The sequence below is a fragment of the Sinocyclocheilus rhinocerous genome, unplaced genomic scaffold, assembly GCF_001515625.1.
Source record: "Sinocyclocheilus rhinocerous isolate Xijiao unplaced genomic scaffold, SAMN03320098_v1.1 scaffold1065, whole genome shotgun sequence".
In the NCBI taxonomy this organism is placed as follows: Eukaryota; Metazoa; Chordata; class Actinopteri; order Cypriniformes; family Cyprinidae; genus Sinocyclocheilus; species Sinocyclocheilus rhinocerous.
This window is the reverse complement of record NW_015628720.1, coordinates 1,626,399-1,646,515: the sequence shown is the minus strand read 5'-3', so window position 1 is coordinate 1,646,515 and position 20,117 is coordinate 1,626,399. Positions and strand designations below refer to the sequence as shown.

The 20,117-nt window shown below is 37.5% G+C and overlaps 2 protein-coding genes across 2 annotated transcripts; both read right to left on the bottom strand.

The window, feature by feature from the left end:
• Positions 1 to 154: 154 nt before the first annotated feature.
• On the bottom strand, positions 155 to 13,385 carry LOC107738364 (AMP deaminase 3-like). The gene is given in 12 exon segments (XM_016550114.1): positions 155 to 938; positions 1,019 to 1,129; positions 3,763 to 3,936; positions 4,351 to 4,471; positions 10,296 to 10,459; positions 11,067 to 11,193; positions 11,697 to 11,784; positions 11,787 to 11,850; positions 12,201 to 12,332; positions 12,859 to 13,053; positions 13,133 to 13,285; positions 13,362 to 13,385. Coding segments are annotated over 12 exon segments (1,524 nt in total). The 3' UTR covers positions 155 to 767.
• Positions 13,386 to 16,291: 2,906 nt separating this feature from the next.
• LOC107738351 (AMP deaminase 3-like) lies at positions 16,292 to 17,698 on the bottom strand. Its single transcript, XM_016550098.1, has 2 exons — positions 17,592 to 17,698; positions 16,292 to 16,609 (listed from the first exon to the last, which is right to left on the bottom strand). The coding sequence occupies exons 1-2, from the start codon at positions 17,611 to 17,613 to the stop codon at positions 16,353 to 16,355; spliced, it is 279 nt and encodes a 92-aa protein (XP_016405584.1). The 5' UTR covers positions 17,614 to 17,698; the 3' UTR covers positions 16,292 to 16,352.
• Positions 17,699 to 20,117: the final 2,419 nt, after the last annotated feature.

The window sequence follows — 20,117 nt, the reverse complement described above, 5'->3', positions numbered from 1 at the left end:
TTATTTACAAAATTGTTTTCCACAAATGAAACATAAAAAGAAAAAAAACTGGGTTAAAGTTAATTCAAGGAATAAATATGCTGTCCTCAGAAAACATACAGTACACTACAGGCACTGCATTAAATAAATGTAACCATTAACCAATGTACCACACATTAAAAATATTCTCAAAAAAAAATCAAACACTAATATTTTTCCCTTTTTACAAACATTATGTGCTGCATTAATTAAAATGGCAACCATGTGAGATGTTTTTTAAGTTTTTTGTTCCATTTAATTATGGTTTTCTACTACTGACAGGACAGCGAAGAATGCACAGGAAATGATGCTCTACCTGACAAACCACAGCTCTGACCATAAACCAACATTTTGAGGCTGTATAAATATCTAAGCTAATCCTTTAGGGTTTTTTTTCTTTGTATGTTCTGCCGAGCAGTGGCGGAATGTTCCAGACCTTTTTCTTTGCCAGAGAAGCATCTCGATGTCTGCCTATTTCTGCTGCACATAAATGTTTTGAGGATATAGTTCACAAATCTCCACAGGAGGGAGACACTACCCATGTAATGTAATGTCAAGTATGCCAAACCCGTTTCAAGTCGCTGCAGTGCATAGGCAGACGATGGTGTTTACGAGAAGGCTGGGTATTAGAAATCTGAGAATCAGAGCAAGACTAGATAATAAACAACATTACATTTGGGTCCCTGTGCATTCATTCCTACTGTTTATAAAAATAGCAATCATATGGGCACAGAGGGCTTATTGGACAACTACTGTGACCCAACGACCTCTGACTTTACTGCATCTACGAGGAAGCTGAGTTCATTACACAGTGTCTCGTGTCTGTAGGCCATGCGGATCTGGGCTACATTTGTTCGGCGAATGTCATTCCCCTCTGGTCCGTCTTTCAGGTAACTGACCCCAAGGAAATGCTTTTTCTCCTGGGGAAAATGGCAAAGATACGTCAGTGTTGTGCCGAATAAATTTTTACATAATGTTATGAACTGAGCATGTGCACTACCTCATGGGAAAGGCCACTCTGCAGGACGCTGTTCCTAGCGATCTCACACACGTCACATGTGCTCAACTTCCACAGTTGGGCTGCAATAGTGTACTCCTCCATTAAAGCCTCCTGCAGTAGTAAAACAATTACAATATACCTGTATACACATATTATATATTAAAAAAGCATGTGCAGTTGCAATTTTCTCAGGGGCAATTGTCTAGCCTACCTCAAATTAAAATGCATTAAGTAAATTTAATTTAACCAAAAATTGATGATTTTATAAATGTTTTATGATTTTTTATAAGAGTCAGTGCATTAATTTTGGGGCATTTTTCAGTGAGACTTTTGCAAGGTACATCACTACGCCACTAGGTGGCGACAAGTGTGAGTGTAATTGAATCATTCACTCAAGCGATTCGCTCAAAAACTGATTCGGCCAGGAACAAAACACCGCTTCAAGTCACTTCAATTCAGTGCTTGGATATTATGTTTTATATTGTATTAATATTTGTGACACTGGACCACAAAACCAGTCATAAGTAGCAAGGGTATATTTGTAGCAATAGCCAAAAAATACATTGTATGGGTCAAAATTATTGATTTTTCTTTTATGCCAAAAATCATTACTATATTAAGTAAAGATCATTAAGTAAAGATTCATGTTCCATGAAGATATTTTGTAAATTTCCTACCGTAAATATATCAAAACTTTTGATTAGTAATATGCATTGCTTCATTTGGACAGCTTTAAAGGCGATATTCTCAATATTTTGATTTTTTTGCACCCTCAGATTCCAGATTTTCAAATAGTTGTATCTCGGCCAAATATTGTCCTATCCTAACAAACCATACATCAGTGGAAAGCTTATTTATTCAGCTTTCAGATGATTTATAAATCTCAATGACAAAAAATGGACCCTTGTGACTGGTTTTGTGGTCCAGGGTCACATATGAATATTTTAGAGGTTTTATTTATTATCTGGGACCCTAAAGCACAAATCAAGTCTTAGGGCGCTGGGGTATATTTGTAGCAACAATACATTGTATGGGTCAAAATTATTGATTTTTCTTTTATGCCAAAAATCATTACTATATTAAGTAAAGATCATTAAGTAAAGATTCATGTTCCATGAAGATATTTTGTAAATTTCCTACCGTAAATATATCAAAACTTTTGATTAGTAATATGCATTGCTTCATTTGGACAGCTTTAAAGGCGATATTCTCAATATTTTGATTTTTTTGCACCCTCACATTCCATATTTTCAAATAGTTGTATCTCGGCCAAATATTGTCCTATCCTAACAAACCATACATCAGTGGAAAGCTTATTTATTCAGCTTTCAGATGATTTATAAATCTCAATGACAAAAAATGGACCCTTGTGACTGGTTTTGTGGTCCAGGGTCACATTTAATTTATTAATAGGGAAATAATAATAATATTTATGTATTATTTATTTAAATATCCTATTTAATAGGAAAATTGACACACTATTGGTTTAAGTTGTTTTCTGCTGGTTTTCTCTAAATTGGCAGAAATAAGTTAATGCATCCTCTTATTTATAAAAGATAAACATTTGATCTGGCTTGTTTGTGAAGCTGGTCTGCCTCTGCCGACTATAGCAACGCTCAATGTGATCGAGATGGCCAATCAATTCCAAGTAGGCGGGGTTTACTGTTCAAAGAAAAAGAGCGCGAATTCCAGGCAGCGTGAAACCAAGCGTCAGTTGAAGAGACTGAGCGAGGTAAGATGAAAGTAGTATTTGAGAACTGTTTTACGATAGAAATGTTAAACGACGACAGTATATCCAGGGATGCAAACTTCTCGAATTTTTTTCTCAAAGTGCGTCATTTAGAATTAAAAATATGGTATAATTTAGGTGATGTAATTCTTAACTGAATGTGACAAGACATGAAACGTTTTGCGTTTTCGACAAGGCCTATTGGGCATACAAGTGAATGTGCGAATATTTAAAAATATTATTTGCAAATAGTTCCAAATTATTACTTCCCAAATAAGATTAGAGGTAGAATTAGTCTATTTCTTTTAACTTTATATGCATAACTGTTGCTGCCATAATAATGACACATTTCACATGTTTACGTGCTTTTCTTGTCTTTCCTTATTTTGTTCTTAACAGTTGTAGAGGAGTGGTGATGAAATATTGTTCTTGTAAATACTTTCCAGCATTTTAGTATTGAAAAGTTTTCATCTTTAAAATGCATGCAAATACAGCGAAGCCTAACAGTTACTTTACAGTGGTTGGCATTGGTCAAAAGGGATTTATAAAATGACTTTTGGATTTATCCCCTCGTGTATAAACTCAGAAATGTGGATTCTACCTTGGTGTTTGTCAAAAAAAAAAAAAGGTTATTCAGCTGATAATTTTTAGGCAGGTTATCTGGATTCGGACCGCAATAGCCCCAGCAAATGTTGAAAATACCTTGCGTCCCCATGAGAAACAATTACCGTCTGAATAGGGCTTCAGAATTACTTCTATATTGTTACTGTAGTAATATTTCAAGATGAACACTTACTGCTCTTACTGCTCCATATTCTCACTATATCATACTATAGGAATCATATAGGCCTGATGTAAAAAAAAATAAAAAAATCTGACTATTATACAAGTCAGGCTTTACGGGTTAAAATCCATTATTGAGTTTATTTATTGAAAGGTTAGAGCATTTTAGGGGGTACTTTAGGTACATTTAGGAAACTGGGGTCCAGCTGTAAGATGGTTGTATGAGTCTGACCTTGGTGTAGTGGAACTGCATGGGATCATCAGTGGAGAGCGACACACACAAGCCTTTGTGTAGGAACTCTCGCAGTGGGTTTTTGGAGTATTCCAGGAACAGACTGCTGTTGCTCAGTGGGGACATGGCAATGGGCACTTGCACAAGATAATACAGGTACTGCAGCACTGGACTCTGGAAAAACACACACAAATGTATTACGTATGATAGCTTGTTCAGTTTGATCATAAGACCAAATGCTCTGATCAGACTCATAGGCCTGGCTGCTTCCATTTGCATGTTTCTGTACAGCATCAGAGGCTCCATTGACTCTGGACTCATCACTAACAAGTACATAATCAAATGAAGTAGTAAAAAACACGTCTCATCTGCAACTTCATGAATAGAATAGACTTGGGCTGAAGATCTGAACTCTGAATCCATTTTCTTTGCCACCAGCATCAATTAAAGTACAAGATATTTGGTATCTTGTTTTCAGAATTATATTGCATTATACTTTGAACTAAAATTCAAAAGTGCACTGCCCATTTTTCCTCACTTTTAAGTGCCACTGAGCGCTATAGTTTGGACTAATCTTGTGCTTCTCACCTTTTTCAGGTTTAAGCCATGAGAAATGTTGTCTGCAGTGAGAAAAGCTGAAACCAGGTGGGTGATAGAACCAGCTTCTCCACAGTGTGGACGGAACTGAAAGGTACCAAGACCACGTTCCCTGTGACAACACACATATACAAGCTGAAACAACCAGAAGACAGAAAATGATTGAACTTGTTTTGTTGCAGATATAATGTCCAGATATTAAGAAATTATAGCAAATGAGAAAAATAAAGTTTCAGTTTCAAGAATGAATACACTATATATTGATTAAGAGACAAAATGTACTATGGCTAGCATACAACATCACAGTTGCTATTACGGGCACTCAGAGGCAAAGCTGGGTAGATTACTTTCAAACTGCAGTCCATTACTGATTACAGATTATATGATAAAAATCGTAGTTAGTAATGTAATCTGGATTACTCATTTTAGGTAATGTATTTTGACTACTTTTTAGATTACTTTTTTTATCTAGCTTGTTTTACCGTTAAACATACCATATTCATATTGATATACAAAAGCAAAGAGAGAGAAAATGTATTCCATTTATCAACATTCAACATCATAAAATGCATTACACATTACATTAAATCAGGGCTTCCCAATCTGGTCTTAATGTAAAAACTGTAGTGGGTTTGTGAGTTGATAAAAAGCTAATAATTAATTCAATCATAAAAATATAAAATAAATGATTTAAACCCGTGAACACTAAAAATAGAAATATTTAATTTGTTTACCTGCAGGCCAATGTGATCATTAAGTGACATCGAACTGTAAACATGCAAATGTGTTGTTGAATTATTGAAATATTAACTTCCTCAGAGATATTTCATGTAAATATTTCATGTCATAGGGGTCTGGCTGACAAAAACGTTTAGGAATCTCTTTGTGGGGATCCTTTGCATGGATTGCAAAATTATTGACATGACATTTACTTGGCCATTTTATATTGTGAATATAGTCAAAGCTAAATGGTGTGATACACAGCAAGATTTTTAGAAAGGAAAATTTAAAAGAGAGAAAAAAAGAATTAGGGAGAATCAATAAATTAAGAATGATTTGCTGCCATTGTGTAAGTAATATGTAATCATGTAATCCATAAAAATAACTTTAATCTGATTAGGAGCATTATAAAATGTTATATACTCTAATTACGAGTACTTGATTTTTGGAATCTGATCATGTGATCCAGATTACATGTCATATACCCAGCTCTGCTCAGAGTGGACTTTTCAGTCCCACCAAGACTTCTGATTTGCAGCCTAACTGATGGAATTTGTCAGAAATTGTGGAGATTTAATTGATTGCAGTGAAAACACACCAATAATCATGATGTACTTATGTAATTAAAGCTAGTGACAGTAAGATTACAATTAATATTTTTGTGCATGATTACTCAATTTGTGGTCTTGGTCCTTTATTCAAGGCAGTGGTGACACCAGCATAGAAATACTCATAATTCTGCTTTGCTGAAAATACAGAATTGTATACTATACCTTGAACACAGTCATTGAATCAGTACAGTATGTAATCAGTGACACCGATTATATACTGTCAATATGGTCAATATTGTATGTTTAATGGTAAGTTTAAAACAAGTTAGATAAAAAAGTAATCTAAAAAGAAGTCAAAATACATGACCTAAAATGAGTAATCTAAATTATGTTACTAAGTACAAAAAAAGTCAATTTAAGGCAATTTATGACCCTTTTTAAGAGCTGCACAAGTAAAATGAACACCGTATGAGTGGGATTGGACATTGTCTATGGTAACATATTAAGCCATAAAATTAGACGATTTCAAAATCACACAAGGTCCCCAGATAATACTAATCTCGTGCGAATAGGGCTTAAATTGAAACTTTTTCAATATAACTAAATATAAAAATGTGCGCAGGGTTAAGCCGTGCTTTTGTTGGTTGCCACAGTAACAGCAATAAGCTAAAGGAATTCCTTTAAAGTACTTGTTTTGTGTACCAGATTTGTCAATGTGCGGCGCTGTATGCATGGCTTTGCAGCCCTTAAGTTAAAATACTGAGTGTTAAATAATAAAATAATATGTTAAAACGTGTGCTCTTAACATTCTGTGGACAAAATCCCGTGAACTTCGCCCCGAATGGGAGCTGTATTTGCACATGTGCGCTCATCTGTTTTCAATGCAGCTAACCTCGCTAGAGATACAGAGAGAATGTAGATAAACATCCATAACATGGTACAAATTACAGACTGAGAAAATGTGTTTTTAAGAGGATGCTTGACGGATGTTTTGGGGAAGAGCATTCCACAATCTGGGAGCCACAACACTGAAAGCCCTAGCTCCCATAGTCACCAGACGAAACTTAGGGGTGACTAACAATCCCTCACTAGATGATCGTAAGGAGCGGGTAGGAACATAAGGCAGAAGTACTGTAAGTCAGATAAATATGTAGGACCAAGGTGGTTATAAGTGAGAATTAGTATCTTGTAGTTTATGTGCAACTTTTTCAATATAACTAAATATAAAAATGTGCGCAGGGTTAAGCCGTGCTTTTGTTGGTTGCCACAGTAACAGCAATAAGCTAAAGGAATTCCTTTAAAGTACTTGTTTTGTGTACCAGATTTGTCAATGTGCGGCGCTGTATGCATGGCTTTGCAGCCCTTAAGTTAAAATACTGAGTGTTAAATAATAAAATAATATGTTAAAACGTGTGCTCTTAACATTCTGTGGACAAAATCCCGTGAACTTCGCCCCGAATGGGAGCTGTATTTGCACATGTGCGCTCATCTGTTTTCAATGCAGCTAACCTCGCATCGCTTCATGATCTTCCACTCATCAAACTATGACAGGATGCAATTTGTTAATGCAGGCGGAGGAAACACTGAGGTGGAAGGTGCGCTAAAATAAATTTGAATGTCATCTGCGTAACAGTGGAAGTTAAACCCATAGCGTTTGATTATTTGTCCAATTGGTAGCATATAAATGGTGAAGCACATATGAAGCACATATGGCGCCATGTGCTTTTATAAACCATTTTCATAGGTTTCACGTTATATTATTGTTGGCTCTGAAAATATGTACACTGCGTCACTTGTTGGGTATAGCAACAGTATCTAAGGGTGGGTGGGTCTTTGCGAACGGTCAATTGTTTCGATTTTTAGAAGGCACATTAACTTCTTTCACATTTACAACTGTGTTTGCTGTGTTAAAACATGGGTCGATATTCATTGATCTGAATATAAACAGCAAAAAGGCTGATTGGAAATGCAAGTTCATTGTCTGCCACAAGGTGGCTTTGAAACGTGCAGTGCTCATATGTATTCAATTACATCATTGCCTTTTGAAGTTTAATCCAGCCGTTGGGCAGGGCGGTGATACATTTTGGTAGCCCGACTAGAAAACACAATAACCCTGGGACGTTGGGCTAGCAATTTTGTGAGCCCTGTTTGATTATTGTTATCAGTCTCTCTCTATTTTTTTTCCATTTTTTGAAAGTCTTGAAGACACTATTGTGGAGTTTTTCTTTTGCTATTTGAGCAAATAGGAATACAAAAATATATTTGATGTAATCCCCCATTCACTGCTATAGAAGTATTACCCAACTATGATGACTTCCGCTGCTGAGAAACCCGGAAAGGTGAAAAAGTTCCATTCACTGCAATACAGTGGCAGGATGGTTTTAGTGGCATATTAATTGATTTAAATGGTCTCAGAATTATATATATTTTTTATGAACTAATATTGTTTTCCCCACCAAAGGTTGTTTTTTTTTCGAAATTAAATCCAGATGAGCAAACAACAAATGAAGCATAAACAGCAGCATGAATTTATGAATGCATCACAACAGACATAATATGAAGTGAAACAACCCATTCAAATGAATGAACTGGATGACACATGTCAACAGACTGATTTGAACCATGTGGGAATCATTGGAACAAAGCACATTTAAAGATTGATACTTAACTCTTTAAATAATAATAAACAACTGAAATTCTATTTTTTATTTAGTTTCTCATTTGCTTTGTTCAAACCTGACCTCATAACGTCAAGCAGTTGTTTGTTTATAGTTCGTTTGAGTTTTCCCTCTTTTCCTCACTTTCCTTCGCTTTTAAATAGCTTAAAAGCGCCGTGCGCATTTTACTTTCACTTTCAAATTAGCGGCAATTCAGTGTCAATTGCTTGAATTCAGTTCAAGCAACAACAAAATACAACGTAGAACATAGAACTTTTATTAACAAAACGAGTAAAAATACACCATGCTATATGCCTAATATAGAATAACAAATAACTTAGACAAAGTTTAGGTAGCCTATACAAAACTGAAGATCAGTACACTGGAACCAAATAAATAAGAAATGTTCGTTTACTAGCAAAACGAATAAGAAAGATTCGAGACACGGCATACTTGATGTAAAAAAATAATAATACTTTAAATAAATTTAAATCAGCAAACACGATGGAACCAAATAAATAAGCAACTAATGTTTTTTAAAAACTTACAAAATCACCTTAGATAAATGGCAGAAGTCAACAGGCTTTTCAAAATCCAAAATATTTTTAAAACATGTGCTTTTGCATGTCGTTTTGAAACTCTTCTGCCATCGTCTTGTCTGTCTCACCTCTCTCTTCTTGTCAGCTTCTCCTCACGAGATAAATGAGATCTGATCTGTGATGCGACTGTCATTCGGCATGCTGCATTGAGCAGCCGCGTTCAGTTTTAATTATAGTGAACTAAATTATTTTTATTACTATAAAAAATCAAAATGACGGTGGGGGCTCTGCCACGGTGGGCAATGACATAACCGGTGTTGCGGGAACTTGCGGCTTCACATCGGTAAAACCGTCAACACCGTCTATCGCAGCAACACGAATTTCGTGTCCTGTCAGTCACTGCGTGAAATAGGTATGAAATTGAGCGTGCACCAGTACAAAGGGCGGTGCTGAGCAGAGCGGACGGGGCGATTCTCTCCTGAGAACAGTCCAATTGGCGGTAAATACATATTTAAACTTTAAATAAGTATGAAATATATCAGTGTTTTTTCGCTTATTTATTTTCGTTTGGACATGTTTATATGTTGGTGTTTTGATATAGGCTATTTTTTTAAATATATACTGTAAAAGGTTATTATATGGTACGATAGTTATTTTAGGTTGTTTAATTTGGAAAAAAGCTAAGATTCTGCGGCACCCCTAGCCAGTTGTTACGGCACCCACTTTGGGAACCACTGGTCTATGTGTTACATCTACAATGGGGCATAATGGGTATCTCAACACGAGACCTCTGGCCAGCAAAACTCCTAGGGTGGCATACTAAAACATAAATTGAAAAAAGATATCCTGTGATAGCCTGTGGATATCCCCTAAAATGACATCCTTTTATGTAATTTGTCATATTGATTTTGTCAGATCCATTACTTTTTTGACGTAAATCCAGTGCATTTAGATGTCATCAAATAATGCATACTATTTAGGCTATCTGAAACTTTTTCTGTAGCATTTACTGTAATTCCAGTGCAAATACATTTATACCTCTTCAATGCATTCAAAGGCCCTGGGATACTGACCCCATTGGCCCAGTCCATAATCCATCCTTTATAAAGTGGAAAGATGATGTCAGTTTGTTCTACTGACAGTATTCCATAGGCTTTAACAGTATCTCAGTTGTAACTCAATATGTGTGTATTACTGATACAGTGGTATTTATAGATGTCCTGGTGCATAGTGAAACACTCACACATGCAACTGGAAACTTTTTCTTCCTGAATGCCTTCCAGTACTTGTTCAAGGTTTATCAAAGCCTGGGGGTATCGTGGAAGATCTTTATTGCAAATATTAAAGTAATCTCTGTTTACGTCCTCCTTCAGTGCAGACATTTTTCCTATTTTTATGGGAAATGCCTCTCCCTTCAACTAATGGAATTTTCCAGTTAGTGTGTGGAACAGATATAATGGAGCACATACTTCCTGAGATTGTTGAGCACCATGATGTTGGCATACATGTGGAAGAGGTAGTAGCTGTAGGGCGGGTTGTCATCTGTTGTCCATTGCTCAGGCTTGGGGCTCTTGTAAGAGAACATGTGATCACTATGTTTGGATTCATCATCCACACTGTCAAAGCCAGTCACCTGTGAAAGAGGGGACATCCTATGAGTAAAGTCTAGAAAAAAATAGCAAACGTTTTTATCAATCTGAAGTGCACCCTGTGATTTCAAATAATGTTCTAACATTGCAATAACTTTGATCATGAATTAATCAAAACAAAAATATAAAATACACTACATGGACAAAAGAATGTGGACACCAGCTTCCACTCTTCTGGAAAGGTTTCCACTAGATGTACATGGACATGGATGCAGGAATTTGCTCCTATTCAGACACGAGCATTAGTGAGGTCAGGCATTAGTCAGAGGTCAGGCGTTGGCTGATGGGGCCTGACTTGTGGTTGTCATTTTAATTAATCCTTAAATATGTTGAGTGGGGTTCAGATTTGGGCTTTGTGCAGACTAGTCACGTTTTTCATGCTGGAGCAAAAAATGTCCTCCTCAAACTTTTTAAAATGTTGAAAGCACACAATTCTCTAGAATGTTATTGTATGCTGGACACATTAATTTGAATTCACTGGAATTACTGTAATATTCAAACCTGTCAAGTAAAAGGGAATGTCCACATATACATCTGGCCATGAGGTGTTTAAAATCAATTACATGAATCTATTATGAACCTTGAACTTACATATTTTAGAAATACATGGAGCTCTTTGTGCTTCTGGGGATTCACTGTAGCCTCAAACAGAGGAAGGAAAATGTTCTCAAGCATCTTGGCAAAATTAGGAATCAACTTGCGTGACTTGAAAATGTCACTGAAAGAAATAAGCATCACATAATTGTAAAACAAGAAATGAATACTTTCTGAAAATGTAGAATTAATGTAGCTACTTACTTTAGGGTGGCCATATGTGCCATTTATATGGGACACGTCCTGGCCAGGAGTTTTATATTGCCTAAAACATCCAAAGTAGTTTGACCAATAACATGCAAGCATTGTACATAATCGACCAATCGTGGCGCGTGAGAAGATGGGATCTACAGAGAACGATCAAAGTGATGCAAATACGCACACGTTAGGTGTGTTTGTTTGTTCGACTTGAAGCGGCGCTGCGCAGACCAATCGTATTACACCAAAGTACAGCGAGAGCGATTCGAAAGCATAAGGAGTTGTCTGCTCTGCTCTGCTCTCGCGAATGTCATACAACAATCGATCTGCACAATGCAAACAGCCAAAACCTGGATATTTTAGGCAATATAGAAATCCTGGCAAGGACGTGTCCCATAAAAATGGCCCGTATGGTCACCCTATGCTTACTATATTCTGGGCACTTGTATGATCCAGCGCATGTTTGGAGAGTACACTTTGTGCTGAATAAACCAATGGGAGAGACTTTTCCCACTCCCCCATAGATGGACAGTCGCGGTTCGGCATGCTTATACTTGCTTTCTTCCAGATCATGTGCTACTTCCTGAAAGAGACAAAGAGACACAGAAGACTCTTAAATGAGAAATATAAGTACATTTTGGAAAAAAATTCTGTTAAAAAAAAAAAAAAAATGTAAATGTAAATTAGCTGAACTTTACATTTGCCCTCAACAGGTAAACTATTGCTCATTAGTACAGTAGTTGGTATCTAGACTGTCTCTACGTTTTTGGCACAAAACTGTGCTCTTAGAGTTTCAAAATGTTCACTTTTACACTGGAAAAACATTTTATGAAATTAACACAAATAAATGCATTAATATTTGTACTAATATAATCTGAAAACAATGAAAACAAGGTGCATCTCTATAGACTTGTGTAGACAAAATGACTGTACCTTGATCAAGCGGGCGAAATACTCCCCTTTAATGTAATTGTCAGTCTTCAAGTAGATTTCCCGTAGCTCACTTGCTCCTACTGGATTGTATTTGGAGTTGAATTTGTCAAAGCGATGAAAGGTTTGTCTGCCCTGTAAATAGACTAAACTTGAAGCATACTGTACAAGCCACCAGCATATCATTGGGCTGTAACATATACAACATATACAGGTGCATCTCAATAAATTAGAATGTCGTGGAAAAGTTCATTTATTTCAGTAATTCAACTCAAATTGTGAAACTCGTGTATTAAATAAATTCAAGATTATTGGTTAATTTGCCCCACATGTGTTCCCTCGTTACCGTCCTCATTTGCTCTCTATTTATTGTCCTTGTGTTTGCAGTCCTGGGCCAGTTCGTCGTTGAATGTTCCCTGTCGTGTGCCTTGTCCTGCCATCCAGTCAAGTTGCCAGCTGTTTTTTCCCCGATGGGGTAGTTTTTGTTTGTTTTGTTTTGTTCTGCCTTTAATAAAGCCCTTACCTTCCTGCAATATTGAGTCCTCACTCCATCCTTCATCCCCAACCCTGAAAAAAAATTATATCGCGATACATATTGATATTGAATTATTGTCCAGCCCTAATTGAGATGCACCTGTACTGTAGATAAGATGTTACTTACGGCATGGACATCTAAGGAGTCTACAGTAAGATCATAAGGGTCCATATTCAGGTTGTTAAACACCTGTTTGAGAGTTAGCTTAAGCCCCGCTTTCTCAAGGACAACTCTCTCTGCATCAGTTTTATAGGTGGTTTGGATGAAATCAAGTAGATGTTTTTGGTTCATACATGCTGCTGCATGGATATGTGTGTCTACCTGTAAGTTAGCATTTGTGTACATTTAGACAGCAGGGGAAATCACATTTGCATATACCAATGGGTGTGTCAAATTATACCTTTCTGACATTGTAGAAATCTCTATGAGGAACACCCTTGAGTTCTTTTAGTTCCGCCATTTCGTTGAGCATTTCATGTAGGTAAAACTTTGACCCAAGGAAATTTAATCGTCTATGACAATAGGTCTTACTGTTTAAAGAAATAAAATACCGCTTTAGATCTCAGAATTTTTGGATATGCAGATAAGGAGAATTGTTGACATTATGGTGAAATTGGTTGGAGACTTACCAAAGTTCTTTTAAGACAAGTCATGTCACTCGGCGGCCATCTTTGAAACGCCTCTCGGGCATGCAAGTGCAACTCCTATCTCTTTGAATGGGGAAACATCAAATTCTCCAAAACTGTTCACTAAGCTTACGATTAAATTCCATATCTGAAATCACCAAAGAAATCTGACAACAACTGTGTTATAAATGTTGTTACTTTTGCTCAAATAGCGTTATAAAAGCTTATTTTTCAGGCTAGATCAGCCAGTGCACATGCGCAGTCCTAAGAGCATGTCTCAGAACGCTGACTGTTTCTATAGCAACCGGGACTTCCAACGGCAGATGCAGTGACACGCTGACTTTACCGATTAGCGATTGGCTCTTTCATTCAGAAGGTGGGGCTTCCTGCAATTGAGCAGCCATATTGAGCGTTGCATTTTTCCCCATTCAAAACTATACGAGTGACACGTCTTGGGTATTCTATAGTCTTTGGATTTACGTAGGCCCATCGGCGATCATGGCGAGCACATGACTCATGTCAATGGCAAATGTTTCCAGGTCTGGATAAGGCAGACAACGTGGTTTGTTCATACTCAGAGCTTCAGTGTTTTCATATACATAAATAATGCCATCCTTCATTTTCATCTGATAATTGAGGTTGTCTGGAATATTCTCCATGCTGTAAGGGTCCTCTCACTCACCAGGGCAAGGACAGATATCTGTGAAGAAGAAAAAAACTGTAAGCAAAACATAGCTGGTGAAGCTAGTTGACCAAGAAAGTTTTGCTGGTTAAGTTAGTAAGAAGACAGCAGTAGACCATACAGTATCTCTTGGTGGTGACCAGCATAAAAAAGTTTGGTTTTCCCATCAGAGGAGAGAGAATCGTTCCCATTCTACCACAGAATTTTTAAGTGTTCTTAGTTGAGCCACACATAACTCATGTCAGCTCTTATGTCTTCTAAAATTAGTTCAAAGTTGATGTCTTGGGAAGGGACTTTAGGCAGGGAATAAAGAGGAACATTGGGCAAACAGTTTGATCTTTTTTGAATTTGAACAATTTATCTGAAATGTTTATAGAGCCTAAAACAGGGGTTCTCAAAGTTTACATTCAAAGGTCCGAATCTGAATTCTCATCAATGTCAAAAGGTCCGAAATAATTGTTATTACAAAACTTGTTTTTACTAAACATGCTTATAACTATATATAACAATTCAACTTTATATATGCTAATTATCATATTCATGACGTAATCAAGTCGTACTTGCGTTTACTCTCTGAACTGTTAAATAAAGTACTGCATTTTTATACAACTAAATGCCCAATAAAGCAGTTCTCATGTACATTTTTTCTATTTCTGAAATAGTACTTCAATGTAACCTAAAGTTACTTCAACTTAATTGCTAAAATCTTGAATTATAACTGCAATACGCTGTTATACAGCAGTGAATTAGATTACTTTATTTAGCTATATCATGCAGCACGAACGTCCGTCTGTGTAACAAAATATGTGCATATTTACGGACGAACTACATTCATGTTCATATGCCCAGACAGTGATAGGTTTTTGGAAACACTGTTTTGTACTCATTCATTCACAAGTCTGTTGCGGTTCGGTCAGTTGAATGTACTGCTAACTCTGCCGGATTGGGAAAAACCTCACGCTCGCAGGGCGAAACCAGTGACATTATTCTACTGAATGAAAGCTAAAAGGTTTATCCAAAATGTTGCTAGTTGCTATGTTAGTTGTCTTACAAAAAGTCGGTAAAAACTGCAACACTGGTTCGTGCGTCCCTGTGTTTGTGTGCCACGGAGGTCTGAGTGATACGAGTGCACTTGAATTACGAAGTGGAGGTGGGTCCGGATCGAATTTCCTCCCGGTCCGGATCCAGACCGGAGTCCGGACTTTAAGAAGGGCTGGCCTAAAATAAACCTAGAGAAAGAACATTTTCTTCATGTCGTGTCTGATTATGAACCCTTAAGCAAATACAGATGTACCTGGAAGGATTTCATCTTCTTCTGTCCACCTTTCATTTGCTGCATTACATAGAAACTGTGCAGTTGTCCGTGGGAATCTGTGATATGCCAGTTTTGAGTATTTTTCTCGAATAAAGAGAGCTTTTAGCAGACTTTTAGCTGCTTGCTCATAGTCCTCAACTGTAATCTGTAAGTATATAGTTATTGTAAGACAAAAGACAATTGTTAAAACATGATCAGCTATTAAAAGCACCTTTGGTGGTTAAACTTTCAACAAATTATGGCATAAAGTAGAGAAAGTTGTTTGTTTGTAAATTCTAATAATACACACCCCAGCACAGTAGTCTCCACTTATGGTGACTCTTTGATACTCCGGGAAATTTTGTGAGGTGGAAGAAGAGGTAGATGAAGGAGAAATGAGGGGTGTCACCACACCCCGGACACTATCCGTACTTAAGGGGATTTGTAGTGACATGGATTGTGATCGAATCATCTTAAAACGCTTCTTCCTATAAAGGATTAAAGCAAATAGGAGCTAAAATTTAAATAATACATTTATTAAGCATGTGTGTCAAATCATTAATTGCCCTGCTGGAAAATACAATAAAATCCAGCTCCTGATGGTAGCTGGTTTGACATGTTTTCAAGATGGTCCAAAGTGGTCATTAAGGCCGCGTGTCCACCAAAGCATTTTTAGCCAACTGAAAACGCCTGGTGCTCTGCTGAAAACGCCTAGCTGTGAGCGCTTGAGAGTGATTCTGCAGCGCAGCATTTTTTTTCAGGTGAGACTTTTTGGCTACTATGATATGGAATATCTGTGTAACTAGAATCTGATTTCGCAGATAGTTTATTTATAAATATAAAAATGTTGACAAAATATGAAGTACTGTTGGTGGACCTGGTTTCAGTCATGAAGACCATATTGATCAAGCTGGTACAAAACCACTTTGGGCCAGCAGCTAACCAGCTATCATGCTCCAAAGACCAGTTTGTCCACCGTAGTCTGGTACAGCCTGGTGTTTCAAGCAGGGCAAAGCTACTAATAGTAATCTACACTAAAGACTGATGCTGACCGTTTGGCACTTTCCTCTGACTGTTGCTCAGCCAGTTCTCTGAGTAGCTCCCTCTGTTTGGCTTCCTGCAAGCCTATGGGACAGTCCTCAGGGACAGTGTACATGGACAGGGCATCTTTTGTGTCCTCTTCCTTCAGTGCCGATGCATACACCTTCTCCGCCAGCAGACGAACTTCCTCATCCACATCACTCAGAACAATCTTTGGGAACTGCCGTGGCATATCTGTATAGGGGCACATTTAAACACACCTCAGTAACATTAAGCTGTTGAATTCATGAAGTCATCTCCCAAGGCCTATGTCTGCCAATTCCATAAACATGGTCTCATTTTTAAGTCGTGTTGAAACCAAACAAGCATTTACAGAAGTGCTGTACTAGTTCCTGAGTTCCTGTCACTGCTCAAAACAACAGGGTTGATGTATGTTTCATGGCTCATATCAACACGCTTGCTGTAAATAGTCCTGGGATGCCATGTGCATTCCCAGGCCATTGATTCAGGCCTGCAGAGTCAGTCACTAGGCCAGCGCACAGCTGCAGACACACTGCCCTATAAAACAGTTATGTCTGTGTGAGGACAGATCAAGTGTCTGAGCCCTGGGTGTGACTTCTCCCTGAACAGTTAGGAACATGGTCCACAGTGGCCGCATCAGGTGCTATCCTTGGCAAGAACCAGATCCCTTTGTCAAGGATTCCATTCTTCTAAGCCATTCTGAGAAACTTCCATATCAAGTAGAGATTGTGCCCATCATACTGACTGTTGCCAGCTGCATAACCATAGGTACTGTCGACAAGCTAAAGGATATCTGGCACAAAACTGGAGCATATTCCATCTAGCTTTGTTGATTGAGAAATAAAATTACCATAAATATTTAATCATAATCACTCTTCCCATAAGATCACAAGCTTCAGTATCTTCTACATAACACACAAATCAAAGTCTGTCCGAAAAATGATGCTGACTCAAGGCCATGACCTTAGCTTCCCTAAACTGTTTTTGTTTTGATAGACCATTGCATCTGTTTCCACCCAAAACTTTGCTTAGGATCACTGCACTCAAAACACTTCAAGGACAACAAGAAAGTCCTCCTACACTGCCACTGTACCTACAAGACCTGTCAGAAAATAGTTGGTACTGAATTGAGTACACTCTAGTTCTGTCTGTGGTGACCTGACATGCACAGCTGTGCGACTGCTGCAATTCTTACCTTCAGCCCCCGTCACTGCCATCTCGGCTTCGGCTGTTCTTAGCGGCCGCACTTCAAATGTGTTACTGGGTTTATGTTTGTGTGTGCATGTGTCTGTTGTGGGCCATGTCCAGTCTCACTCTGAGAAACTGCTGTTGTCTGACTACCGTTTTGTTTTCTTGAGTCTCTCTCTCTCTCTCTTTATTTTAAGAGGTTGAAAGCCTCATGTCCACAGAGCTACTAATCCTTTGAATGTCACCGCCGCCTGTCAACAAAAAGTGACCCTGAATCCTACCGAGAACCGCTTACAAACAGGACCTTGGTCAATCCTCCCATCCCATCTCATGCGTACATACAAACACTGGTTTCCCAACTCTTTGGGATTTACTCCCTCACTAACCCCTAAAATCCAGCCCATAAATACCCGAGCTGATCTCCAAAACCCAACTGTTCATGTGAACGGAATCTGTGGCCAAAAGAGCATCTCCTTTGACAGCTTCAGCTATCCCTCACCCCCCAAAACAGCCTCTAATCCCAGTTCTGACCTTGCTTTTGACGCGTATCATTTCAGCTCCAGATAAACAGTCCTGCTGGCCATTATCATGGGTCTGCATGGGGCATCATGTCACTAAAAGTCCAGAGGTAATCACCCCTGAAACTGATACTTCTTAGTTGCTTCAGAGCTTAAACTGGGTGTTGACAGAAAGGGTGCTGTTCATGTTGTCCCAGAGCATGGGAGCATGCCCAGCATCTATTTGTATCACATCCATTTGAAACCATAGAATAAACAAACCATCTCACCCTTTGTCTTTTTAGACACAGTGATTGTTTGAAGCACGCAGCATGATCCACTTATGCACAAACACACATACTGAGATATGGAAAACAGACTGTAAAAACTTGGTGTGAGGGGACAAAAGGGAAGTAGGTTTACCTGATCTGACTGTTGTCCTTTATGTTCCTGTTACAGCTGCTTTTATCTCATACCTTATCCAACTGGAGCTCCAACAGCAAAACCTACCCAACTCTCTCTGTCAGACCAAGTGCGCCTTTCAGCCTTTCAGCCTGATCGATCAGAGGGAGTTCAGGATCATGTGACTAAGGGATTTGAGGGTCTGTGTGGTGCAAAGGTTTATGAAAGATTAATGTAGTACAGGCAGGTCTTAATGGCTTCAGCTCAGAGTTGATGAGTATAGAAGCTAAACCGAAGCTACTGAGCCATGATCTGTAATATAAGCTGTGCAAGTTTTTTTGAATAGGTCTTAATGGCTTCAGCTCAGAGTTGATGAGTATAGAAGCTAACCCGAAGCTACTGAGCCATGATCTGTAATATAAGCTGTGCAAGTTTCTTTGAATGCCTTTCTACATTGAGGCTGTAAATGCTTGTGTAAATAATGAATGACTGCCACTCTGTTTTCTTGCACCTGTGGGTCTATTTGATGGCTCAGAGGTGCTTTGCTATCAAGAGGCTCGGTGTACAATATAACTGCAAACAATGTATTAGGTTATAGTTCAGTAGTATAGTCAATGAAACTTAATTGATTTAAACATTAAATAAAAAAGACACCATAACCATCAATAATAGCACTTCATATTAAAAATAAAATCTTTATTTTTGCTACTTTTCCACAGGTGTATTTCTTCTCCATATTTTGTGCTACTCTTGTTTTACTCTTGAAATTCTGCTGATAGTGTTCCCTCTCATTTGAGAAATTGCTTGTGTTATCCTCATTTTTAAGTCTTGTTAGCTAACAGGATATGCAAATGTAAATATGTACATGTATGTAATTGTATATAAAATAGATGTAATATATGTATATTTACTGACATGTCTTACTGCTTGATTGAGCTTGTAAGATCACTGTGAGAACATTGTGCGATTCAAGCTTCTGTGCAAATCACACATTTCCTTAGGACAGGGGTTTTCAAACTTTTTTGTCAGCCGAACCCCTTTGACCTAAATTACTTGAAGTACCCCCTGAGATTTTAAGTAAATATTTCAATTATTTAATGGCACATTTGCATGTTTAACTATAAAAACATTTCTTTTTTTATCAGTTTTAAAGTTTTAGTAGTATTTACATAGCTATTGTTATTATTACACTCAACAAATTATACAAATTCATATTACTGTAATTTACAATGTAATTATTACATTTTTTTTCCACAATAATTTTTTTATACAGGGTTTCCCAAAAATAGAATTATTTTTATACATTTAAGATTTTACATTTACATCACATTTGTATAAACCTGTAACATTTCTTTGCAAAAACGTTTTAATTATTATTATTTTTTAATTCATTCGTTAATGGTATTAACTCGTGGGAAACCCTGCCTTAGGAAATGAGCATGAGAGGATAAGTTTAAGGATAGGCTATGACAGAGATACAGATAGGAATTGCAGGACCCATGTTTATACCCCTCTTTCTATTAAAATTGTCAGCTTTTCTCAAATAAAACAAATTGTATTTAATTGTCATTTACTGTATCATACCTACATCTTCTGCTTTTACTAGAAATGGTATTTGTATTGCAGCACTTCTC